This window comes from Magnolia sinica, chromosome 1, assembly GCF_029962835.1.
Source record: "Magnolia sinica isolate HGM2019 chromosome 1, MsV1, whole genome shotgun sequence".
Lineage (NCBI taxonomy): Eukaryota > Viridiplantae > Streptophyta > Magnoliopsida > Magnoliales > Magnoliaceae > Magnolia > Magnolia sinica.
In genome coordinates this window covers 95498756-95526288 of record NC_080573.1, presented here as the reverse complement: position 1 = coordinate 95526288, position 27533 = coordinate 95498756, and the positions used below count along the sequence as shown (strand labels likewise).

The 27533-nt window shown below is 40.3% G+C and overlaps 1 protein-coding gene across 4 annotated transcripts in view; it reads left to right on the top strand.

The window, feature by feature from the left end:
• LOC131251914 (dihydrolipoyllysine-residue acetyltransferase component 1 of pyruvate dehydrogenase complex, mitochondrial) overlaps positions 1-27533 on the top strand; it is a 75392-nt gene that overhangs the window by 26905 nt on the left and 20954 nt on the right. For all 4 annotated transcript variants that reach the window (XM_058252920.1, XM_058252909.1, XM_058252926.1 and 1 more), the window contains 3 exons: positions 23837-23897; positions 23976-24020; positions 24135-24218. In XM_058252920.1, coding sequence (XP_058108903.1) covers positions 23837-23897; positions 23976-24020; positions 24135-24218 — 190 coding nt within the window. The remainder of the gene's footprint in view (positions 1-23836; positions 23898-23975; positions 24021-24134; positions 24219-27533) is intronic.

The window sequence follows — 27533 nt, the reverse complement described above, 5'->3', positions numbered from 1 at the left end:
ATTTTCACCAGGATTTTGTAAGGAAAACCTAACAGACTAATTGGGGGGAAAAGTCCTTGAGGTCTGCGACGGATCAGAGCAATGAAAGTGGCACCCATGGCTTTCGAGATGGTCACTTGGTTGGAGAATTCAGAGATGAAATCGACAATTTCCTTTTTAAGAATGTCCCAAAAATGTTGGAAAAAAGCCAAAGGGAATCCATTGGGGCTAGGGGATTGATCTTTCCCTAGGGAGAAAACTGTCTCTTTTATTTCATCCTCCGAGAAGGGGGATTGGAAGTGTAAATTATCTAGTTTTGGTCTTTATCCAGTTATTATAAGCAAAGAGGAGTAAAAAGAGACAATGTGATCGCATGCCTGATTTTTGTCAGAAAAAATGGAACCATCGGAAGATATGGAACTTATCTTGTTAGATCTCGCCCTCGAACTGGCTATGTTGTGGAAGTGTTTAGCGTTTCTATCTCCTTTCAGCCAGGCAGATCTAGATCTCTTCTTCCAAATTAATTTCTAATTTTCTGACTGCTAAAGCATTGGTCTGTCTATGAATCTCTCTTTGGGTCCGATCATATGTCGAAAGAGGGGCAGCTTCTTCTTGCACATCCAACTCTTGAATAGCTGATAAGGTATTAGAATTAATAACTTCCAGATCATCTTGAGTTTCCCTCTTCCATTCTAGAAGGACCGCTTTGAGGAGGCAAAGCTTGCAACTCAGAATAAAAGCAGGGGAACCAGAAACTGAAAAGGAAGACCACCAATTAGAAACCATAGTGGAAAATCCTTTTACTTGGAGCCAAGAAAGTTTGAATCTAAAAGGTTTCGAACCCCAACTTTCATCCACTAATTTAGAAGAATGGGGTTATGATAAGAGATGGGCTTGGATAATCCTCGTTGAAGAATGAGATGAAAAGTGTCACGCCCCGCATTTTGAATGCAGAGTGTGCACCCTCTGACTCGAGTTATGATCTGCGACTCGTACACTAAGTGTACATCATTCCCATCATCAAACAATTGTTAAGAGGCATAATTTAGTGTATTCTGTGTTTTCACCACATTAACATCCATATATCCACACAATTACATACCTTTCGCTGATACTTATTCCATCACATCCACAACCACAAGATAAAACTCAAATCAAACAATGTCCACCCATTTGGGACTTTATTTAACTGGAATATCGAATATTGTCTTTAATGAAATCATAACTATGGGTAATGAAATGTCAAATCTAACATCAATAATTAAGGAATAGAAAGTAATCTCCTATCATTGAATATCATGAACTAGTCATCCATCCAATGCGGCAAGTTCATCTTTATGGTCATTGGTCTGAGTCTCATTTGCTGACCCGACCATATTCTTCGGTACTAGATTTGGTTTTCCTGTTTCGTTCATTTTTGTACGGTTGTCAATCCACAACGTTAGCTGGCCATGTGTAACGCCCTGAAAATCGGGGGTCGAGTAGAAGTCCAACTCCCGAGTTCCAATGCATCAATTATGCAACATATTTAATGATGATTAAATGTTGTCTGTATTAGTACATAAAACATGAATAAGATTAAGCCAAATTAGCAAAACATAATCCAGGGACAGTTGTAATACGCAAGTGGAAGACTGAAACGAATATGTATAACTTTACAAATCAGTATAAGTCCCCAAAGTATGTATGCATTGCCAGGTCAATAATTACATGTATTGTTTCAAATTGCAAAATGTCAAAAATGTAATAGTTCACTACAAGTATAACCCTGAAGCCCCGCCGATCAGAACGGTCTATGTAAACCCGCCAGAATACTGCATATATGAGAAGGCATCCTCATCGTCTACGAAGTCCGCCTCTGCCTCATCAATCGGGTCTCCATCTGAAACTAAGATAGAGTCTGGTTGGTGTTTAAAACACCGTCTTGTAACGTGAGAGTGAGTGATTAACTCAGTGGAACAATAAAGCAAAGGTTAACGTGTTATCAATTCAGTCAAGCAGTAATGATAAAGCAATACAATCAAACATCCCTAAGTACTCTGATTAATGCAGGAATGGTATGTATAAATGATGCATGCCCTCGCCTGCACTCCCTCTGCGATCTTCATTTAACGGTCGCGCATATCAGTCACTTCCTCAGTGCTCTGCCCAACACCAAATGGCACATGTAGTGCGGTGCATGATCGTGATTACCAAGTTCTTATTAGTCATTTTCATACAGCAGGATTGGGAAGCTAAGGTACCTCCCTTATATCAATTCCCAAACGATGATCCATTCTAGGGTCGTCAATCCTAGTAAATCTCATACGATGTTACGGTTCTAGGTCGCTACAAAGGGCTCGTCACCTTATCAGTGTAGGCCTAGTTTGTACTCTTGTTGCTACGGAAAGGCTCGTCGCCTCTACGCAGTCTTAGCGTACGCTCGAGGTCACTACAAAGGGCTCATCACCTTATCAGTGTAGGCCGACAGCTCGAATACAGTGTCCCATACCACCGTATTCGGCTCACGAGACTGTGTTGTTCACTGGACACTACGGGGAGGCTCGTCATCCCAGTGTAGGCCGACAGCTCGACCACGGTGTCCCATACCACCATGCCTGGCTCATGAGTCTTAGCAGATCGAGGTACCAAGGTTAAAGGGGTTTTCACTGGTAAGTTTGGTACCTTAGATTCAAGCAGTAGCGTCCATACATGGTGAACATACATCAGGTCAATCGGGTTACTTGACGGGCTCGACTAGTACAAGCGCACGTTGAGTTGACCGACATGAAGTGCGTAAGCACTCTGTGTGGCCTAACTACTGCCAACATCCCAAGTACGGCTCGGATTCATCGATCACGTCCTATGTGGCGAAACAATCTCAGCCACCTATTCAGTGCCTGTTACCGATTGCCTGGACTATTCCGTGGTCCCAAACACATTCAATTATAATAGATAATCATACAAGATAATCAAAACAGTAATGGATGAACAATTCCAATCATACAAGCATGTGAGCATTTGATGGATTTCAACTTAAACATAAATTCACACATATGCAGTCTCTAAGTAAAACAGACAAAGAATATAAGTTACATGGAGGAAATCATATACATCATTAAGGTAGTTGAGAATCTTATCTCAACACCCATGTAAAGTATAATTATTGTACACTTGTTCATTCAGACATTTCTACAAACACTTAGACTACATATTCCAACATACATGATGTATGTTGGTGATAGCACGTATTAGGGCAAATCCTTTCACTAAGGATTGTCACGTATACCTCAACCATATGTCTACAACAGTTAATCATGGCAAATCCATATCCAGAATCCATACTCATACAAACATTTCAACAAACACAAGAATACACTATATTCAACATAGTTCATATATATGTGTGTAAAGTGCGGGAACCAATATGTCTAAGCATGTGATAGCAATTTAAGTCAGTCACAAATCATTAACTGACATTGAAAGCCTTGAAAACCATAACCTAAACATTTATAGTCCGCACCTTTCGCCGGTAGACTCGTAGCGAACTCAGTTTTAAAAGCTAAGTCTTGTCTACGGCACCACAATAACCTATAACAGGGAATAGGTTAGCTAATTCATCTATTACGCTAGTCGGTAACCTTAAGACAAGTTAGGGTTAGGTTTTCTTACCTAAGTATGGAGTCAGAATCGCCTGTATAGCGATACAGGAATGACGGTTGAGTGCGTGGAGTAGCGGGATCGAATCCCAGGAAGAATCTCCAACTCTCACTCTCACTTTTTTTCTTTTCCCTTCTCTTTTCTCTCCTCTCTCTCCTAGGGTTTCTCAAATTCGTATGGAATATGTGAGAGAGTGTTTAAGGTCCTTATATAGGCCCAGGTTTGATGGGAATGGCCCCAGGGCCAAGGTATACTTAGGTTATATCCAAAGGGTGTCTGTTTCAGCCCAACGGAGCACTTCTGGTGGCCCCTTTTCCACGTGCGGTCGGACTTAAGCTCCCTGACCATAGATCTAGGTTAGGCTGAGTTTTCGTTCCGATCGGGTTTGCAGATCGACCGTGGCGGACCCGTTTCAGTTCAACGGTCACGGTCACTCGAACAGGGTCACAAGTACACCGATATGTGTGGGACATTTCTCCTGATCCGAGGGTGTATTTGGGTCAGATTCTGACGATCTGAATCCTTATATTCGGCCCGCAAGCGACATGACTTAGATTACTTAATTTTGGACTTTATTTCTAAATATTTTCACATTTCTCACACACTTTGTTCAAGTTGTGTATTTCTAGACACAACTTGATTTCCGAGGGGGTTGTCAAGTCCAGTCATGCGGTCATAACTGTATAGTTTTGCGGTTATCGGACTTTCGACGTGCGGTCCAGGTCCGATACGAAGTTTCAAGATGCTCCCGTGAGCAACTGGGTTTTGAGATGGATTCTAGATTTCAGGGTAATGTAGCGTCGATGATACTGCACGGTTTGGGTCCTGCAGATCACATTTAAAGTGATTAGTGTTAATTTCACAAGCACACTAGTTTAGCACTTGCTAATACTAGCCTAATTTCTAAAGGTTTTGGTCCCGGGTGATTTCTGCCTGAGGTGGTACTTGGGTCCTTGTACGGATTTTTCCGAGACGTTACACCATGTTAGTGAGTGAACCCAACATTGTTTATACGTAATTCAATATAAGATAGCACAATAAAAATGAAATGGTATGTATGCAAGCATGATATGGATGATGAGATGTCATGAGATGCATGTCAAGTGGGATGATCGTCCACTTGCTTGGGTTGGATATCCGTCAACCCTAATTTGTACCTGTCAGACATCCACCATAAGTAGGCATGGGCAATCTGTACCCGTCAAATATCCACCATAGGTACTGCTTTGTTGCTTTCACAAAGTCCAACATCTCCCATTCTCGAATCATTAGCCTAGCTATACTTTGTTGCTGGTACTGCTTACTGCTTAGAACATCCGCTACTAAATTTGCCTTGCCAAGATGATAGGATAGTTCAAAATCATAGTCCTTTAAGAATTCCACCCATCTTATCTTTTGTGAGAACAAATATCAGAGGCTCTTGTGATTGGTAAGCAGATCAAATTGCTCGCCATATAAATAATGTCGCCAAATCTTAAGAGCAAAAACTATGACTGCTAACTCTAGGTCACGCATTGGGTAGTTACGCTCATGATTCTTCAATTGCCGCGATGCGTACACTAATACTTTATCTTCTTGCATCAATACACAACCGAGTCCCAAAATCGATGCGTCAGTATAAACCATGAACTTCACTCCCTCACGAGGAAGGGTAAGGATAGGCGTTGAGGTTAATAATTGCTTTAGCTCAGCGAACGCTTATTCACAGTTCTCCGTCCACTTGAATGTTATACCTTTTCGAGTCAAACTTGTTAGTGGACTGGAAATCTTTGAGAAGTTCTTGATAAACCTTCAGTAGTATCCGACAAGTCCAAGAAAACTCTTGATATCTGAGACATTTGTGGGTTGCTCCCACTGAACCACTGCTTTTACCTTTGCAGGATCTACTGCAACTCCATCCTTCATAATTATGTGCCCGAGAAATTTCACATTCTCCTTCCAAAATTCGCACTTTGAGAACTTAGTGTACAGTTGATTTTCTTTTAGGGTTTGTAGCGTCATTCTTGAGTGCGCCTCGTGATCTTCGTTGGTCTTAGAGTAGATTAATATATCATCGATAAATATGATCACAAATTGATCCAAATACAGCTGGAATACTCTATTCATCAAATCCATGAACACAGCTGGGGTGTTAGTCAAGCCGAAGGGCATAACCAAGAACTCTTAGTGCCCGTAGCACGTCCTGAAAGTCGTCTTATAAATGTCTTTTTCCTTGATCCGCAATTGGTGATACCCTGACCTCAAGTTAATTTTGGAAAAGTAACAAGCTCCCTTTAACTGATCGTATAAATCATCAATATGAGGGAGTGGGTATTTGTTCTTGATCATCACTTTATTTAATCGATGATAATATGTGCATAACCACATACTCCCATCATTCTTCTTTGTACATAATACGGTTGCTCCTCATAGTGACATACTTGGTTGGTTGTTCAGCTCTACTAACCGCTGCTTAAGCTACTGCAACTCAACCGGTGGCATACGATAAGCCTGCATTGATATAAGTGCAGTTCTTGGTACGAGCTCAATGCTGAAATCCACTTCTCTTTTAGGCAGCAATCCAAGTATATCTTGAAAATCTTCGGGAATTCACGATCAAAATTTGGTTTAGTGTCAACTCCTACGATTCTCCGTCATTCAGCACCATGATGCGTTCTACTCTATCTTCCTTCTACCGCCCTCGGATTTGGAAAAGGCTCTTCCTAGAATAGAGAAGGTAACTGTCTTAGCATGACAATCAATATTGGTGTGATAGGAGCCAATCCATCCCTAGGATAACATCATACCCCTTCTTCTCCATCACTACTAAATCTACAGGCATTGGAATACCTTCAATTCTAATTTCACAAGATTTGCATATTTTGTCTAAAATGATGGTTTTCCCCACAGGTGATTATATTGAAATTAACTTGGTAAGAGTTACAGGTTTCATGCCTAACTGTTCAACTACCGCAATTGCAACAAATGATAACAAAGCTCTAGAATCAAACAATATGGCAATGAGTTGATTGAACATGATAATTGTACCTTCTATGACATTATTATCCACTTCCGGGTCTTCGGTAGGTGCGATGGTGTAAACCTTGGCCTGTGTAGGCTGTCTGAATGGTTGTCCTCCTTGAGAATTCGCAAGTCGCGATGATTGTTGGGGTTCATTCTACTAATTCGGAGATGGTCAGGGAGGTGCGGAATGCGACGCCTGAGGGTATGAGTACGACGGTCTGGATGCCTGAAGCGATTGAACGAACTGCCGAGTTGGTGCAAGGGATGGTAGTCGTGAAGATGTCTGTTGAAGTGGCGACAACTGTGCAATGTCCCTAGTAGAGTCTTGCAAAATTGTGCCTTATGCTCTTACTTCCCACAATATGTATAATTTCTTGCAAATAGTCGTTTTCCTGATTATTTGGTGTCGCGGTTCGGTCATTGTTGCATTGCCTCTTTTCCGACAGTTGCTACTGAGTGGGTGCATTTCTGTTATGATGTTCTCTTAATTGCGTGCGGGTTAGTTCATAGTCTTTTTCAGCTCATAGGGCCTTGTCAACAATCTCAGAATACTTCATATCCACATAGTAAAATCGATCTCTAATATTCTGGCAAAGGCGTTCTTGAAACTTCTGGATTTTGTACTCTGTCTTCTACCACCTTTGGGGCATATCAGGATAACTCAGCGAACTTCGCCTCGTACTGTGCTACTGTCATGGCCCCTTGCTCAAAATTCGAAAATTCGACCATCTTCTGTAGATGATAGGCCTCAGAGAGATACTTCTCATGAAACCTTCTCTTGAATTCGCTCCAAGTCCGCACATGCGCTGCTGTGACCATTCTTTTGCTGATCTCCACTACATATCCACTTCTTCCTGAAGAGCGAACGTCGTCTTCATGACCATTTGGTTCTCTGGACAGTTCATTGCTTCGAGAATCTTCTCCACTTATGTCAGCCAGTTTTCTGCTATCATCAGATTGGAAGTGCCCTTGTACATTGGCAGTCATAATTTTGTGAATTTCTCCAATAGATCTACTCTACCTTGTTGCTCGTGTCTTACAAAGGCCAGATTCCGTTGGCCTTGAGGTGCTTGACTCATGTTTACTATCATGTTCAATTGGGCCGTAAATTGATCTTCTTGTTGTTTCATCATTACTGCCACGTCAGTCACCAATCCAAATGAGGCGTCCCATGGCTGGGGACTAGATCCAACAATTTGAGCGCGCATAGTAGTCAGTGATAAGGGGAATTGCGCACTAGGCCTGACACCATCCAAATTTCCTACTAGAGTGGCAGGACTTTCTGTCTCCTCTCCTCCAACGTTCTCATCTTGTTCTCCATTCGTTGTTTCAGATTCTATTGGGATGTTCGAATCAACGGTTGGCGCGGGAGGGATAGTGACACTAGTCGCCGGGACTATATCACGCATACTGCGCGTCTTCTTTGGGGCTATCGCATCATATTAAAAGAGCTAAAGTTTAGTATGAGAGTGATGTCTATTGTCCATCTCTATTTAGCAGAATATGGCAAATGATGAGTTAAGGTTTCCAGTTATCAGTTAACAAACCCTACTCAGGGTGTTAATGACACCTAAACTTGGTTTCTACGTTCTTGATCAATCAACCCAATCCAGGGGTTGATCCTAAGTATCGAGTTTTTAATTTCAAGGATCAATTATGTAAGTATGTGGGAACATGACCTATAGGTCACTCTAAGTTTAATGAAAGCCTCTCTCTGATACTATTATGTCACGCCCCGCATTTCGGATGCAGAGTGTCTCCGGCCCGAGTTACGGTTTGCGACTCGTACACGAAGTGTACATCATCACCATCATCAAACAGTTGTTAGGCGTAATTTATTGCATTCTATGTTTTCACCACTTAACATCCATACATATACACAATTACATATCTTTCGCTGATACCTATTCCATCACATCTACAACGACAAAATAAAACTCAAAATCAAACTATGTCCACCCATTTGGGACTTTATTTAACTGGAATATCAAATATTGTCTTTAACAAAATCATAAGTATGAGCAATGAAATGTCAAGTCTAACATCAATAATTAAAGAGTAGAAAGTTATTTCCTATCATTGAATATCATGAACTAGTCATCCATCCAATGTGGCAAGTTCATATTCTGCCAGATATGGCCATTGGTCTTGAGTCTCATCTGCGGACTCGACCACATTCTCCGGTACTAGATTTGGTTTTCCTCTTTCGTTCATCTCTGTACGGTTGCAATCCACAACGTTAGTTGGCCAGGCTAGTGAGTGAACCCAACATTGTTCATACGTAGCACAATATAAGATAGCACAATAAAAATGAAATGGTATGTATGCAAGCATGAGTATGGATGCTGAGATGTTATGAGATGCATGTCAAGTGGGATGATCGTTCACTTGCTTGGGTTGGATTTCCATCAACCCGAATCTGTACCCGTTAGACATCCACCGTAGGTAGGCATGTGCAATTTACACATCTACTCCGTGAGTAGGCTTCAACTAATGTGGGCATCCGGCAAATAATCTATTAGGAGAACCATCTAGGGAGATCCCCTAGGAACCTAGGCACAAGGCGTGCATGTAGTCATCTAGAGCTTGCCTCTAGGAATCAGCGCAGGAGCGCTATGGATGCATGTGGTGCATGCTCAATGTCTATGATTTGTCATGCGTGACCAACATATACATCTTACTGAGAGGAAATCATGAATCCATATCATCTACGCTTTGGATGTCCCATAAATAATTCATCTTAATAATTATTCAGAATGTAAATCATACAACATGAATCATAGTCAAATAGCACCACAATCAATTACATCAGTCATGGCAATCATAGTAATCATATCATCTATTTTAACTGTACATGTATGAGACATGTTGGGATTCACTCACCTATTCATATTTTAGAGTCGAATTCGTTGAATAGTCTAACGCTTTGGAATTTAGAATCCGAATCCCTATTAAGATGATTTAACAACTCATGAATTCAATTAAGGTATTCCATCAAGTGGGGTCCACCTTTGATCAAACCAAGATGATACACCATTATTCTTTTAAACTAAATTTGAAAACCAAAGAGGGAACTGTCAATCAATGCAGTCGATCGATCGAGCCAACTCGATGGCCCTCGATCAATGTTTCGATCGATCGACTATAGATCGATGAAATTCAGGATTTAACATTTCAAGTCTTTGGACAATTTGGCCACCTTTGATCGATCGAACTTGCCCGTCGATCAATTGAAACAAGTTAGATTTAATTCAATTTAGTTGCTGGACAGTTTTGGTCATTCTTGATTGGTACCCTCGATCGATCGAGCTTGGACTTCGATCAAAAGGACCACTATACGATTTTTCGACTTGGGTTGCTGGACAAAAATCGACACGTTTGTCGATCGAACGTTAGCTTTGATCGATCAACCGAAGTCAGTTAGGTTCTGTTACACAATCCGATTTTTCGAAATTCTTAGGGTTTCTCCTCTTACTCTTAGCTTTTATGAATTCAATCGATTCTTGGATTGGGTCCAACCCATCCAATGGTTTTCTCATCGTCTGATTCGGAATAGCCAAAGAATTGCTTGGATCTGAAATATCTGGGATCTACAATCGTTGGTTAAAACTGTTTGTTAGCATATTCAGTGTTCGAATTATCGGTATCACTACAAGTTTCACTGGTCGGGGATACGGAAATAATATCGATATCGCTGATAATCAGAAATGCGAGAAAACATGACAAAAACGATAGAATTTTCAATAAAACTTCAGGAGATGCTAAAATACACATATTTACATATTTAGGAATAAAAAATTTACAAAAAAAATATATACACACACACACACACACACACACACACACGTGCGTGCGCACACTGACACCCCCACACACTCATGCCGTAGCGGGATTTCACCACCTATGGATACTCGAACCCTTGACGGGGTGTTGAAACTCTTGAGAGTCTACCACCGGAGCAAGAGTAAGGATTGTATACACAATATGTTTCCATTTAATGGGGGCTTAAAAGCATTTGTCTTTGTAATAAACAGTCTAACCATCCCATCCATCTCATTTAACCACCCAATCATCCATCCAACCTTCCATCCAAACATCTATCGATATTGCAGAATATTGACAACTCATGATATTTTGCAAAGAAATCATCAACAACAGGAAAGGAAACAAAAGATTGTTGTCTTGATATCGCGCATGTTGCGATAATGATAATATTGAGATATTATCAATAATGACAAATTGAAAACTGCATACAATAATGCTCTCATAAAAAAAAAATGAAATAAATTTATTTTTATTTTTATTTTTTATTTTTTATTTTTATTTTTTTAAGAAAAAAACTTTCTGTGAGATCTCTACGTTGGCGATATTATTGAAATATCGCCGATGCACTTGTGATACAAGCGTCACCTAGAATTTACACAGTCGAAAATATTGGCGATATCGATACATTAGCAATACAAGCGACGCCTGGGATTTACACAATTGAAAATATTGGCGATATTGATTCGATGGTGGTACTTAGTAATACATTGTCAATGTTTGGAATTTCTAATATTACTGGTGTTATCGGTATTGCTACTGGTGTTATCGGTATCGCCAAGCTGGAGATAACGATAATATCGGAGATAATTCAAACAATGAACATATTCTAACATCATCTAAACTATTCGTAGATCGCTCTCCGTTGGATCACCCTAGGATTCGAGGTTTTGACACAATTCGGCTTAAAGGTCCATTGATTCGAATCTTCCTAGACTGATACGGCTGGATTTCTCCATGTCGATCTCCTATAATAGGAGATCTCACTCAAAAATCAATTTCTTTCATCAAAAGTTCCCCACAGATCAAGACAATGATTGTAGGATAAATCCGCTTCGTTCATTGTTTAGGTCTGGGCTTTTAGATAGAAAATTCAGAAAAGGAATAAAATGATTTGATGGAAAACTTACCCGCAGAAGCTTCCTTTCTCTTCCGGCTGCTCTTTAGCTTTTAGGGTTTTCTACAGGAATTTTTTGCAGTTCTTCCCTTTATATAGAGAAAGAGCCCTGAATCTAGAAGATTTCACTAGGGTTTTGTTAAATTTGGCGAAAATATAAAATCTATGGTGTTAAGAATCGATCCATTGACCTATCCTTCCACCAAGAGTACCCCTACCAATTAGTCTACGTGCTTGGTTTTGTTAATAACCACAAAACTAAATTATTAATTTGGTTAGTCTGGTTCTCATATGGCTCAGAAAATTAGTGTCGTTACAAAAACTTCTAGCTAGTTGGGAGAAATGAATCTGTCAAGTTTGGCCATGATATGGGAGGAGGATTGATTATTGGTCCAGGTAAACTTTACTCCCAAGAGAGGAGGATCAATGAGGTTGTTATTCCCTACCCACTCTGAAAATAATCTCATATTCCTAGAGATACGACAAACATTCGATTTTTCAAACGAGAATTGAATAACATGGAAGTCTCCCCCGAGACACCATGGGAGATCCCATTTGAGTTTGATGGTGGAGAGATCATCCCATAGAAGGTGTCTTTGGGAGATGGCGCTGGGGCCATGAACCGAGGAAAAGGCCCATATAAAAATGGAAGATAAGTTTTTGAAAACTACTGAGACAGAGTAAGCTCCTATAAAGGAATCTTCCTTGATCCAGACACTGGTGTCATCGGCAACCAAGATGCCATCTGAGGAGCCTTTTGAATCTAAGGCCATCCAATCCTTGTGACGATCATACCAAATAGAAGAGAGATTTAACGAGCTTATCGATTGAAGCTTGGTTTCCTACAACGCAGTGATTTGGGGTTTGAACTTCCACAATAGCTCCTTGACCTAAGCCTTTTTCCTGTCACAACCTAACCCATGAACATTCAAGGATATACTCTTCATTGGTTAGTTGACTGAGCCCTTCTTCCCTTTGTAAAGGATTTGGAGATGGAGCCCGCCTCGTAGTTGATCAAAGAGTGAAGATTAGATAGCTCCCTCCAACCCCTTGGGGATTAAGGGGCTTTCTTTAAGGCGAGGGCAGCTTGGGATCCTCTAGCCTTGATGAAGTGATATAAATCTATGTAATCTTCCTCATTGTCCTGAACGACATTTTGACTAATATCCCAAACTCGATTACTGTTGCTTTGGCCCTTACGGGATCTTTGTAGTTAAATAGGAATGAGGCGGCAAATTGAGTTCAAAGAGATGGTAGGGATATCATCCACATCCGACTAGAGGGGAGGGATGTCTAAAATCTTAGGGATGGGAGAGTTGGAGATTATAGAGGTGGAGGAGTGTAGATTCTCGCTCCCCGCAAGAATTAAAGCCCAAAGAGCAAGGCGGCAGATGACGAGTAGATTAAGATTGGGTTACAGGCAAAAGGCGAAGAGAAGGCTGAAGAGAGAGGAGGTGAGATCGAGAAAACAATTGGTAGAATAGGGGGTTGATCATTGAAAGATCCACGGGAGAGGGAAATGCCATGTGTTGAGAATGGAGTGGCTTTGATGGTGGGTGGGCTAGGAATCTCATCCCTCGAAGGGTTGAGTTGGTGGGAAAGCATGAGGTGATTCAAAGATGGTGAGAGATTGATGATAGGGGAAGGAACATGGGGAGGTAGGGCTAGCTGAAGGCTAGTACTTGGCGAATGGATGGGATTTGGATCATCGTCCAGTTCTCGTCTTGGGAACGGTGGGGATGCAAAGACATCATCCCCTGAGTTAATGATGCTAGGGTCATCATTCGTCTTGAAGAATGAAGAGGACAGAGAGGTGTCCGAAGGTGTCTCTTGCGGGGCACGTGTCTCACGGAGAGGGGAGGGGGGGATTTGACGTCGGTTGGTAGAACTCCTGATAGACGATCCTCTTGCGGCTTGAGGATGGCGCCACGTAGCGACTTGAATCCCAGAGGAGCACAGGTGTTGTCCTCCATCTGAGGTGACCTGTCTTTGGAGCCCTCGAGATGGGCAAAAAGGAGACTGAGGGATACGTGTCTCATCTTGAGAGCCAAGGTGGTTCTCACGAGTGGTGCATGGGCCACCTGAGCCAATCGTTAGATGTTGAGGCTCAATGGTCGAGATAAGAGGCACGAGATTTGCTTCTTTGCATGTTCGGTCATAGTTTGTTGCTCGTGCGAGGTGTCACATGTGAGCTCTTCCGCTGAGGGAGTTCCTTCTCCGATGGCTTCCGGCAACGCGAAATTACCATGGTTTTCGGTCGTCTGTAGATGACTTTTTCCCTTGGAGATGTGGATAGAAAATTTCACCCATTCCACTGAAACCGGGATGTAATGAATTTGGGGGCTGAATCTATTTCTTCGAATGCGAGCCAGGGAAAAACGGAGATCCCAACCTGATTCCGTGGTGGGATAGAATTCGATAACTTCTCGTAAGCATGAGGCCACAACTGATATGAAAGAGGGGTTCCATAGCTCGAGGGGGAATACCTGAAAACCAAAACTAGGTTTCAAATGGACCAAAGAGGGAGAAGTCTTCCCATTTCTAGATGGTCACTGGGGCATTCCGGTCCATGTCTCCTAATTCTGGAATGGAGGTCATGTTGCAGTCGGTCCTAACATTTAGAAGGATTAGATCCTCACTCAAAGGCTTGAGATTGAAATCGGCCAGATGGATATTGCAATAGGATGACAACCATAATGCAATAGTCTGAGTTGAAGAATCCTTCTTACGATAGAGAATTGAACTTCAATTATAGACTGTAGCAGCTTCCATGACCAAAGAGGGGTCCACTCGAACCTTCGGCCCTATCGAAGAATGGGATATCTAGATCCATCTATTGTGTGCGTTAGGGGAGGTTGAGGGAGTAATCTCTTGCTGACACGAGGCTCCCATGGAGGGTTCATGATTGAACACATCTGAAAAAGATCGCTGAACTTTGGAGTTGGGTAAATCGACGGTGGACATTAGGGGCGTCTTTTCGATCTCCCGAACAAGCTGAGGAGAGGAAGGGGATAGGGCGGGGGTGCCAGTGGGTGAGGGTATGGGGCCGAATTTGGTCATCTGAACTAAAATGCATTTGCCATTGTATTTGGATCTGTGAAGAGCTGGTGCTTCTGCCATGCCCAAGGATAGAACTCTACTGAAGGCGAATCCCATTTTCTTCGACAAACCTTTTTTGCGTGGAATGATGACCTCCTTAATAGCGGCCACTTTTGAAAATAACCGGGGTAATCTTGTATTTGTCCCACTCTTCCGGTATGTTGGAAATGAAGAGAGTAGGGAAGGAGCAGGGGGCGTTTTTCCTGTTATCTGACGACTTCTTTCTTGAAACTCTAATCCACCGTTCGTCGACTCTGATCCAGTTCTGGCGACTAGAACAGGGGCTTTTCCTAGAATACCTTGATGACCTTCTTGGAACTGGTTTAAAAAGTTTCTCCCATTCTCAGGGGAAAGATTGCTGTAGAGGAGGTGATTGATCATTGTCTCTGTTATTTGGCAGGTCTTGGGTGAAGGTCATGACCCATCCTTCCCATTCTTCCTTCGAATGAGTAGCAACCATCGATCCCACACCATGGGGTCATGTAAGAACTATATGTTCTCCTTCAATGGATGTTAGTGGGGACGATGATCTCCTCTTTGTGGGCTCATGAAGTCTCTGGCGGGTTCTTTTTTCCACCCCCTTTTCCTTTCTCCGTGAAATTCTTGCTGTATGAGAGGAGTCCTCACGTAGTAGTTGTTGGGATTGCAACGTGGGTCTCCATGCATCCCTTCTCGAGCCTGGCTTTGCAGCTCACTTTTCTTCTCAAGCCTTTAATTCAAGTGTTTTGTCCCTTGTCTAGATCTAGTTGCCAAATTTTGTCAAACTTTTTAAAAAAAAATCTATTTAAATCATTTTCCTTTTTTTTTTTTTTTTGACATCAGTAAACAATAGGAGCTTCTGTCGTTTTTATGTAAATCTAATATCTAGGACCAAGATTTGAGTTCCAAGTATCCAAACAAAGACAACTTATAGGACCAGTTTAAAAGAGTTTATAGGTAAATCTTTGACGAAGCACAGGGTAATCCTGCCTGCTATTTTGCATGTGATTCCTTGATCTGTTAATAATCCAAATTCAAATCATTCAAAGTAAATGAATCCCAATGATAGGACCCAAATCTTACCCAATGAGGCACCTGGAAGAAAAAAGAACTGGCAAAGCTCATCACATTGGTCAATTATAAGGGGGATGTTCACCAAGAGCACTAAACAATACCTTTCTGATTCTGGTGCTTTGTCCATGGAGGTAGATTGTTTTAGAGGGATGTTAGTGAGTCGGGAAATTCTTCGAGGCATCCGCGATAGAGGGGCTTGGTATGAATTGCTTTGTTTCTGGCCTTTAAAAAAAAAAAAAAAGAATTGTCCCACTTTTGGAGGGGTTTCATGGGGCATCATCTTTAATCTAGCATTTGGTGTACCCTTCTCTCTCTATTTTATTTGTTTGACAAAAGAAATAAAATTACCTGAAAAATGAAGGATACTACTATATTATCTATTACCTGATCACTTTCCCCTTTTATTATTGGTAATGAGAAATTTTATTAGAACCGAAAAAAGGCTATAGAGCAGAATCTGGATAAGGGATGATGAGAGATCATCCATCTGCAAATTGCTTCAAGGCAGCTCCCCAAGGGGGCAGCAAGATCCTCTTTAGTACAACCTACAATAACATTAGATCCTAATGCACATTCTATCACGTTATCATTTGCTCTCTGGAAGGTTTTAAATGATAACGCCTCGTTGTTATTAAAATTCCTGTCGTTTCTTTCCTTCCATATCATCCATATACCCGCAAACAAAGTCACACAAGACCTTTCTCGTATCTACACTTCTCCTGTCCCAAGTTTGGAACAACACTGCAATCGATCCAAGCATCAATCAATTCGTTTCAAATAAGGCTAAGAATCTCCTCCAAATTTGTCGTGTATCCAAAGAGGGTAAGCAAAATACTGCACTATTTATGCATTACTCAAGCACATTATACATGCATTTGTGATTACCTTCTCCTTGCTTCTTAGATGATCAATGGTAATGACTTTGTTTTACTTTTTACCAACCAACCATCTGAACACTGTAAGTCTGTAACTCTGGCTGAACACTATAACTCTAGCTGTTCCTAGTACAACTATATCCTAGCTATTGGAGCTTTGGTTTTATTACGAACCCCAATCCTAAGGAGATTGTAGTACATTCTGAAAGATATTCAGGCTCTCGACACTAAGGCGTAGGAAATTGAACTTTCGGAAAATGAGAAACTTCTCAGGGTGAAGCTATCCCAAGAGTACACAAATCATATTTATGAGGAAGAAATTAAGTACAAAAATCGTATTAATGAGGACGGAATTAAGTGAAGCCAACATTCAAGGATCACCTGGCTTAAGGAAGGGGACAACAATACAAAGTTCTTTCATAGCATCGCGAGTGCGTGGGCAAGGAGCAACAAGATTAGTAGCATCATGGTGGAGAAGTGGGATATTTCATAGCATCATGGTGGAGAAGTGGGATATTTCATAGCATCATGGGTAGGAAGATTGAGGAGAAAGACCAAATATGCAACTCAATGATTAACTTCTATAGCTCTCTTCTAACTGATGAGAAGTGGGATAGGCCTTTGTCCTCGTTGAGTCTACGACTGCGGTGGTATGCTGAAACCCATTGCGGTGCACATATTTACTTATTACTGTAAGAAAATAACCATACAAGTCCATACTAAGCAAGCAACTAATAAAGTATTGAAACCTATACAATTTAAATCTAATTACTTGCCAACCTTGTGAAGTGGGTGCTCGAGAGTCATATCTCATCAGTTATCAATGATTGCATGCACCCATTTATACACCTTCAGGGCTTTAGCCTTGATGGTATCTTTTGTGTACCGCATGGACTCATACATTGAACTCATCGATGGATACGTCTCGTTATCCACCATCCTTAACATTGTAAATGGGCTCCAAAATACCCACCACATTGTGTATGCGGTCTCGGAGAGAGCTGCTCACAACAATCCTCTCAATCGTCGTTATCAAAACATTGCTACTCTGATTTTAGTTTTGCGTACTCTTTAGAATCAAACATGTCTTTGGCACCATGCTTGTGTTTTAAGAGGCTTTCTAAGTTGATGAAATTAGTTGCGAACCGTGTCGCCCCAGGCCGCACCATATCGCATAACACCTCCCACACATTTGGCTAATAGCTAGGTGTGATGGTAAATGCAATTTTTAATTGCTCGAGCATCAATGATCACACTCTGACTGCATGCCTATCCTCGATTGCCTCAAGCATCAAATCAATGCAAAGGGTTGTGCACAGGGTCCAATACAGATTGTACTTTGTCATTAACTCCTTCCTCATCTTCATGAATGCGCTCCCATTGTTTGCGGAGAATTACACTACATTCTTCTTCTCCACCTTCATCAACCCATATATGTAAATTTTAAAGTTTCATTCGACGCATCAATGGACTTTAGAAAGGATCCTCGCTCTACTGCAAACAATAAAATTTATGATAGACAATTTCGTCGGTCCTGTCCATTCATCACACATCAGCGTGACCTCATAAGTTTTGCTTAACGGCCTCAACTCATCGATATAACAGTTTGTTTCAACAACCTTTTCATCTAGGTAATGCTCCAATTTCATGTGGTGTAGGTGACACCATACCTTCGCCCCCTGGTTGCACTTTAGTAATCATATTCTTGAAGTGCAAGCTCGCAGCTGCCTTAGCTAGCATGTGGTCATATATGAAATACTTGGTCACATGTTCCCCTCTTTCTGACATCCCCTTCACTACAAAGATCCTTTAGCCGCTTCTGCTTCCCCCTACTCTTCCCTATACATTGCCGGATTTGAAGGTGCATCGGGTGTCCATACGCTACTACTACGACACATAACTAGCCCCTAACTTCCTCTCCTACCACCATCACCCCCCCTCCATTTGTTGTCTCCTCTCCACTACCGCCTTTAGCTTTTCGCGTGGATCCGTCAAGAGTAGGCCCAGTCACTTCCAACCGCCTGATCTAGTCCCTATCCCACTCCTCTTGTAAGGACCACTCAACTACTCGTTTATACTGGCTTCGTCCTCCTCTTCTACTCCCCCAAAACCCACAACTGACACGCTAACTCTTCCAGAAACTGCCTCTCATGCCTAGTGTGCTCATATCTGTCCCACCCCTTTATGTAACAACTCCATCTGTGTTCTCAACTCTTTCAGAACATGTGGGTATTCCACATTTGTGTTCTCATCTCTTTCAAAACATGTGTGCATCTAGAGGTGTAGACGAACCGAGCTAGCTCGGTTAGCTCGACTCGAAAAAGCTCGATTCGACTTGGTTTGAAGCTGAGTTCGAGCCGAGTCAAGCTGATTTTTTGAGCTTGAAAATGAGTTCGAGCCGAGTCAAGCTGATTTTTTGAGCTTGAAAATGAGTTCGAGCTGGCCCCAACTCGACTCGGATCGAACCAGTTCAATGACTCGGTTACTTTGATATTGATGTTGCTCAACAAGTGTTTGATGAAAAGACTCAAAGAAGTATGGCTGGTGGCAAGGTAGGTATGTATATGAAACCAACACCCTTTTTTTTTTTTCTTGATTTTTATGTTGCTTAGAAGATGTTTGATAAAATACTTGTAAAACCATTGTTGCTGTCTCAAATATAGTGAGATTTTGAAGGTGCAGTCTAAGTGCTTGTGAAAATGCTCCAATGGAGAACTTGGCTCGATCTTGGCTTGAACTGGCCCAAGCTGGCCAGTCAGGCCCGAGGACTGAGCCGAGCCGAGTTCGAGTTGAGGCTAGCTCGACTTGATGCACAAACCCCCCCCCCCCCCTACAGGTGTTGCTTTAAATGGGACACTCACTCCACCGCTACATGCGCCTATAATAATTACACCTAGATAGTGTCCATTATCGAGAAACGAGGTCCCGCACTGCCAACTAATGTCGGGCTGCTTCCCCTTTTTAGACATTTTCCACCTGCACGACTGCATTATGAAAAAAGAATATTAGGAACAACCAATAATATCATTCCAAATATTTTCCCAATTTTAATTAAATAATAAATATAAAATCACTAATATTTCTATAAGGCATACAATTTACTAGCACATTAAATGTATTAATTAGTTGCACTAAATTTGGCCTATAATACACGATGCATTTATTTTAAAAAATATTTTAAAATTTTTTATTATTAATTTTTTTAAATTATTTTTGAAAATAAATAAATAAGTGTGGTTGATATTAACATCAACATACACTCATCAATACACAAACCGGTGTTTCAAATAGCTATTGTAGCGTACTAAATAGCATAAATCCCCTATAGCGTATGCTACAGGGGTCGTAGCATACACTATGGCTACGTAGCGCGTGTAGCGTACGTACATAGTGTATGCTACGATGTACTATTTATTTATTTTTACATTTTCTTTGTATCTAATGTTGAGGAATGTGATACTTTTATTATACTTGATACTTTTAACATGTGAGATTTTTATTTCTTTTCATATTTGTGACTTGTGGTTTCAATTAGACATTATTAATTAAAGTGGTTTGCTTAAAAAGTTGTTGATGTGATAATTATTTGATTTGGTTTATATATATGGATTGGCTCTCATACTTGAAAAAATTAATCATCTTTTAGGCATTTTTATATTTTTCCCTTGTTTTAAAAATATTTATCATATTTTTTCCATTTTTAAATTAAAAATAGAAGTATCTTGTAGCTTACGCTACTCGTTATGAATGGCTGAGCACTACACAACGTGCTACCGCTGTTTAAAACACTAACACAAACATTACAAACAAATTTTGGGTGGTCAGTGTAATTTTTTTAAAAAAATTATTTATTTATTTTTCAATATTTTAATTATTATTTTTTTTTTCAAAAATTCGAAGAACTATGGTCAATCTATAGTTCAGCCTACAAGCACTCTTAAATGATTCTTCCACTCTCTAATTGCAAGTTAAATGGGCAAAATTACGAAAGTTTCGGTTTCTCTCCAAATTCCCCCATTTCCCCCGAAATAAAAATCAGAGCTAATTCCAATTGAGCATACAAAACATACAAAATCATGGATTACTAAGTTGGTTCCATGGATTCTAAGAAATTTAAACAAGAAAATGCACTTTAAATTTTTATTTATTTATTTTTTTTAAAAAAAACACCGATTGGGCTCTAGACCACCTCTGCCCTTCGATCTCGATTTTCCCTGTCAAAATTATCTTAGGAATGTAATTCCCAAAAGAAATTAAGAGAAAAGTTTAAGATTTTTTATTATTATTATTTTTTTTTGTCGTAAAGGGGTTGTTTTTGTTGATATCATAGATACATATCTCATGTATCGACGATATTAGAGACTTTTATACTGCAAGATATTGAAAATATGACTGTATTGATATACTGTGATTCACTGGGATATCGTACGATATATTGGGCAATGCGGGGGAGTTGTGAACTCCCCTTTGGTTTCATATCGACAGCATTCAATCCCCTACCAATATTATCGATATTTGAATTATCAATTCCAACATCCAGCTCCATTGTGCTCCAAATCCCATCCTCAATAGGTAGTCCAAAAACTTCCATTGAAGGTTATCATAGGCATTTTCCATATTAAGCTTGCAAATGATACCCATCATTTCTACTAATGTGCCAAGCGCTTCAGCTGTGTTCAACCTTCGTTTTTTGTTTTTTGTTTTTTTGTTTTTTTTTGTTTTTTTGTTTTTTTGTTTTTTTGTTTTTTTGTTTGTTTGTTTTTTTTTTTTTTTTTGTTTTGTTTTTTTTGTTTTTGTTTTTAAAAGAAGTCCAACAGGTTTAATATTAACCATCACATAAAATAATTTATATTTAATTACTAATATATCGAGTCAAGTCGAGTAAAGATTTGGTCGAGTCAACTTGACCTGGTTAGGCATTGAGTTAATTTGAGTTTTGGGGTTTTTGAACTATGATCAAAACCAAAATCTTTTCAGTGATAGCAGTTAGATTTCAAAGTAAAAAGAAGCCTTGGGTCTTGTACCCTCTCTCAACTTGTATGCCATCTTGGTAGGGAGCTTAGTTTCCAAAGAGGCACATATCTCACATTTCCTGCTGAGAGATTGGAACAAAATGTATAACATGTTTCTCCACATTCGTCTCAACTTACAATAATGCAAAGTCTAGCAGGAAAGATGTGACGCCCCATCACTGTTGCACATGTGGCGGGCACACGTGGGCGGACGCTGATGTGGGCGGGGCCTAAGGGCCTGGGCGAGCTACCAGTGGTTGGCAGGCTACTGTTCTGGCAGGCTACTGTGCACGCAGTGGGAGGTTGAACTTGTCCTACATCGGAAGCGCCATCTAGAGTTGTGGTGGTTATATGTGGAGGCTCTCCCTTAACCGGTGTGACGCATTTTAAATTTGTGAGCTTCGGCAAAGCGGACAATATCACAATGGTGGGGTGGGTCGTTACAAAAGATCTACCTGACTTTGATGAATTGCCTTGAAATTGGAAGTATGGAAGTTTCTACAAGTAGAGGATTGCAGATGCCGATCCTAGAGATTGTGTTTCCCACACTTCTCCCTAGTAAATCCTCTACCCAATGTTATAATGAAAAAGTTCCTCTGCATTCCCCATTGTAAAGAAACTAAAATCAGAGAAGTCCCTTTTACCATCAGGGCTAATCAAGCAGGGTTTTGCTGTTTTTTTTTAGTCCAATCTCACAAAGAATATGAAGGCAAGACCTAAAACTTACTACCATAGGATTGAAGTTTCTGCACAATATGTTTCCACATGTTTTGACAACAGACTGTATTCCAACACCATAACTGCCATTTTGAGTAAAGTTTCTGAACCAGACTGCCTCCACAAAAGACAACTGTTGAAAATCTTGCTTGGTAAGGGAACAGATCTGATAGGACATTTGCATGCTCTAATATTTGGATGATCATGGCAAGCCCCCTTGCTGCTCAGCAGAATGAAACGACTCCATGGAGAAGATGTGAGGAAATTTTTTCCTATGATGAAGCCACTTTCTGAAGAGGGAGGATTGTGCTAGAGAATGGTGGTGAATCACTAGGGTTGCCCTGACTCCTTGTCTCTTTCTTCAATTTCAATCATTGTATGATGCAAGGAGAACATTTCTAGTGCTTGAATCTTTTTATAAACACACGCTTCGTGAATAGGTAATGTATCCACATCATATCATTTCTGATGCTTCAATGATACTTGTAAAATGCATATCCATGCCATGTGATTTCCATATCATATTGCTGCCATACCTGGGTATCAGAGCTTGAATGACTCTCAATTCCCACTTCAACGTTGAAGTGAGCTTTGATCTTTTGAGGTGGAGCACCATATTTTTGGGTAATAACAATGGATGGGTTCATATCCTGTACAAACTTCAATATCTGGCATTTCAAAGGTAGAAATTGTGGGAAACATGGACAAATTCCTTATCTATATCACTTCGATCATAATTTGATCATGTCATGATCCTCCAATCCCCTCCTCAACCCACCCGCCTACCCCACTCCGGTCCTTAGTTAAAAAGTATTATAAACATGAGAAAATGCTAGATACCATAATCATTTCTGCCCCTCATCGTCCAAAAGTTGTAAAAGCTTCCCAACTTGATTAGGAGCCATGCAATACTGAACTTCTTTTAAAAATAAATAAATAATACTGAACTTGTTTTCCTTCTTTTTTTGTTGTTTCTGATTAGGAGTCATGCAATACTGAACTTCTTTTCCGAATCATCAACAATCAAAACCCCTAAATATTGGACTGAAGAGGGTCAAGAGGTTGCTAAATATTGGACTGAAGAGGGGTAAGAAGCTCCCTAAAAATTAAGGATAGGAAGAAAAAGCAGAGAGACAATATACTGGACTAAGATATTCATCAAAAAAGACGAAGAATAAGGAGAAGAAAAATGAAAACATTCAGAAAGAAGCACCAGATCATGGTATACTAGATGTCATTTGGTTGTAGAAAGGTTCTATGATATTGGTTTTCTTCTGTTGACCAAACTAAACACTCCAGGCAGATGTTTCTTGCTCCACGGCTGGATTTTCATTATTTGTTTCTCTGAGGTTGTTAGATTTCTAACAATGGGCTTGTTATAGTTCTACTATTGTAACTGGCATAAACAAGTCTCTCTGTTATATTTATGTCTGTGGGCCAAAAGGCTTTCAAGTTATTATATCCTTATATTTAAGATGAAAAATATATGGTGAATGATGCTCCAAGGGCTAGTTTTTCAGGTGATAGCAAAACGGTTGTTGGAATCAAAACAAAGCACACCACATTTTTATTTGTCTTCAGGTTCGACTGGTTTGCTTGAACACTTTGTTAGCATAAACTCTTTTCACGATTTCTAAAATATACAGTGGTTGCTATCAGATGTTATACTGGATCCTCTACTTTCTTTCAGAAAGGAACTGAAAGGTGAGGGTTATGAAATTTAGAACCCTACCCTCTCATTTTCATCATATTTCCAGCTTTTTAGGCTTTTATTTAATATAGAAAGTCACCACTTTTCCTGTGTGCCTGAACTTGCAGAGCAGCATGACGTTAAAGTTTCAGTAAATGACATTGTCATCAAAGCTGTTGCACTAGCTCTGAGAAATGTCCCTGAAGCAAATGGTAAGATTTTATGGAAAAAAATTAAATTGTTAAAATAAAAATAAACAATAAATTCCTCGACATGGTTGTGGTTCATTGAGAGTTTTTTTTTTAATGTACAATGGAGACCAAGAACTGCACCGGTTAGGATTGGGTACAAGTTGAAGGTTCTAAAAGGGCAAGGAGAAGGCCCAAAAGGATGTGGGTAGAGGTAGTAATAAAAGACTTGATGACCTATGGTCTAACCGCAGTTATGGCCCTTGATAGAGTGGAATGGCGGAAAAGGATTCATGTAGTTGACCCCAATTAGTTGGGAGCAGTGTTTAAATTATCGGCGATATTATCGAATTTTCGCCGATAATTTCGGTATCGCTGGAGTTCCGACACTGAAACTCCCTTTTTTCGTTTCTCTTCCAAATATCACCGATTTTTCAGCAATTTTATCGATTTTTTGCGAAAAGTCCAGTTGTCAGCGAGAAATCGCAGGATAACCATAGCGAACAACCCATTTTCAGCGATAAAAAGGACCGATAACATCGGAGCGTTGCGTAAATACGAAAAAAATCCCCAAAAAAAAGGAAAAAAATGGGGAAACTTGCGGATTTCCATACCTGTAGAAGAGGAGGGCCAATCGTAGAAGATGATGGGTGAACGGAAATTGCGGTGGGCCAATTGATTGATCGGTGTGCCGCAAGTGCCATCCAATCTCTACTTTCCACTTTTTTTCTTCGAATACTCAAAAATTCCAAACCTAAAGATGATTTCGGCGAAGAATCTGCTGAAGATTAGTGATTTGGAGAGACTTTCTTTCGAAATTTTAGGGTTTCGAGGGTTCTCTTCGGAAACCCTCTGTCGTTTCGAAAATAGCGCGATGGGTTTTTACGGGCGCGGATCGGCTATTGACAAGTTGAGTAGCAAGACTGCTACTGAAGTGATGTCACCAAGTTATGTGGGCCCCACCATGATGTATGTTTTGTATCCACGCCGTCCATCCATCTGGAGAGATCATTTTAGCATACGATCCAGAGAATGAGTTACATCCAAAGCTCCAGTGGACCCCACGACAGAAAACAGTGGGGAGAGTGACACCTCCATTAAAAACATCTAAAGGCCACAAAAGTTTTCGATCAAGCTAATATTTATGTTTTCCCTTCTGTAATGTTTTTGTTAACTTTTGAACGGGTTAGATTTCGATAAAACATCATGGGGGGCCTTGGGGAGGTTTCAACGGTGTACATCAATCTTCCCGTTGTTTTCTGTGGTGAGGTCCACTAAAGCTTTGGATTTGCCTCGTTCTCTGAGTAATGCCTTAAAATAATATCTCCAAATGAATGGACGTTGTGGATACAACACGTACATCAAAGTTGGGTCCACAAAACTTGGTGACATGTAGGAGTCTTACAACTCAACCGGTCAGTTTCTAATCCGCATCCGGGAAATCAGATTGCGTACTGGTTACTCAGCACGCTCTTACCGTACTGAGTAAACTCTATTAGGCCCACCGTCAATGTATTTGGTCTATCCACGCCGTCCATCCGTTTTTCCATCTTATTTTAGGGGTTGAGACCAAAATTTAAGCATACCCAAAGATCAAGTGGACCATACCATTGGAAATAGTTGGAATAATAACATCCACCGTTGAAACATTTCTTGGGCCCACAATGATGTTTATTTCTCATCCAACCTGTTCATAAGATAACACAGACATGGATGAAGAGAAAACACAAATACAAGCTTAATCCAAAACTTCTGTGGCCCCCAAGAAATTTTCAACGGTAGATGTTCAATTCACATTGTTTCCCATTGTGTGTTCCACTTGAGGTTTGGACATACTTCATTTTTAGGCTCAAGCCCAAAAATTATCTATTAAAATGGATGGACGGAGTGGATAAAATACATAAATCACGGTGGACCCCACAGAGTTTACTCAATATGCTTAGCCTATGAGTTACTCGGTACGCAATCTGCTTCCTTTTAGCCTCGTGTGCGGGTGCCAGCATTTGGATGTCACCAAGTTCTGTGGACCCCACCACGATGTATGTGTTATATCCACATCATCCATCCAATTAGGGAGATTATTTTAGGTAGTGAACCTAAAAATGAGGCAGATCCAAAGTTAGGGTGGACCACACCGCCAAGGCAATGGGGACAATGATTCCTACCGTTGAAACCTTCCTAGGCGCTATGGCCCACAGTGGTGTTTATTTGTCATCGAAGTTGTTCATAAGATCACATGGAGATGGATGAAGGTAAAATACAAAAATGACATGGATCCAAAACTTTTGTGGCCCCTAATGATTTTTCAATGGTAGGCATGTTCAATTCACATTGTTTCATGTGGTGTGGTCCATTTGAGCATTAGATATGCTTCATCTTTGGGATCAAGCCTTAAAATTATCTTGTAAAATGGATGGATGGGGCAGATAAAATACATAAATCACAATGAGCCCCACACAGTTGACTTAGTACGATAAGCGTACTGATTTATACAGCACCACATGTCACTTCTTTGTATCCATGGATTGATGGGTCGATGTTATGTGGGGCCATCATAATGATAAATATTTTATCAATGTCGTCCATTTATTTTAATAGATAATTTTAAGACATGAGTCCAAAATGAGACAGATCTGCATGACTGCATCTAAGGTGGACCACACTAAGGGAAACAATGGTGATTAAATGTCCACTATTAAAAACTTCATAGGGCCATTGTAATGGGTTTTTTTTTTTTTTTTGTCATCCAACCTCTTGATTAGGTTACACAGGTCTTGATGAAGCAAAAACACGGTTTAGATTATATTAGAATTTGCCACATGTACCATTTTCAAATGCTAGGTATCAAGTGTCATACGTAGCCAGAGTATCAAATACCACACTGATTGAATAATCTAATCCATCTTGATTTGACATCTTTGAGTTCATTTGCTTTTACATGTCTTAATTACTGTATGCCAGTTGCATTTGTATTATATAAACTCATTTTGGTTACTATTTGAGTGATATCTTACGAGAACGAATGTCTTTTGGCCCCGATTAAATGGGAACTTCTAATTTAATGCATTCTTTTTGTAATTTTTTTCATTCCTGAATATGTAAATATGTGTATTTAGGCATGTCCTAAAGTTTCACTAAAAAATTCCACCATTTTCTCCATGTTTCCCCCCTTTTCCCTGCATTTCCGGTTATCGGCGATATTATCGGCGATAACGATATTATATCTTTATCTCTAGCCAGCGAAACTTGTAACGATACCGACAATTCGAACACTGGTTGGGATAAGGCTTAGATGATGATAATGATGATGATGCTGATGTAATGAACTACTGGGCCATC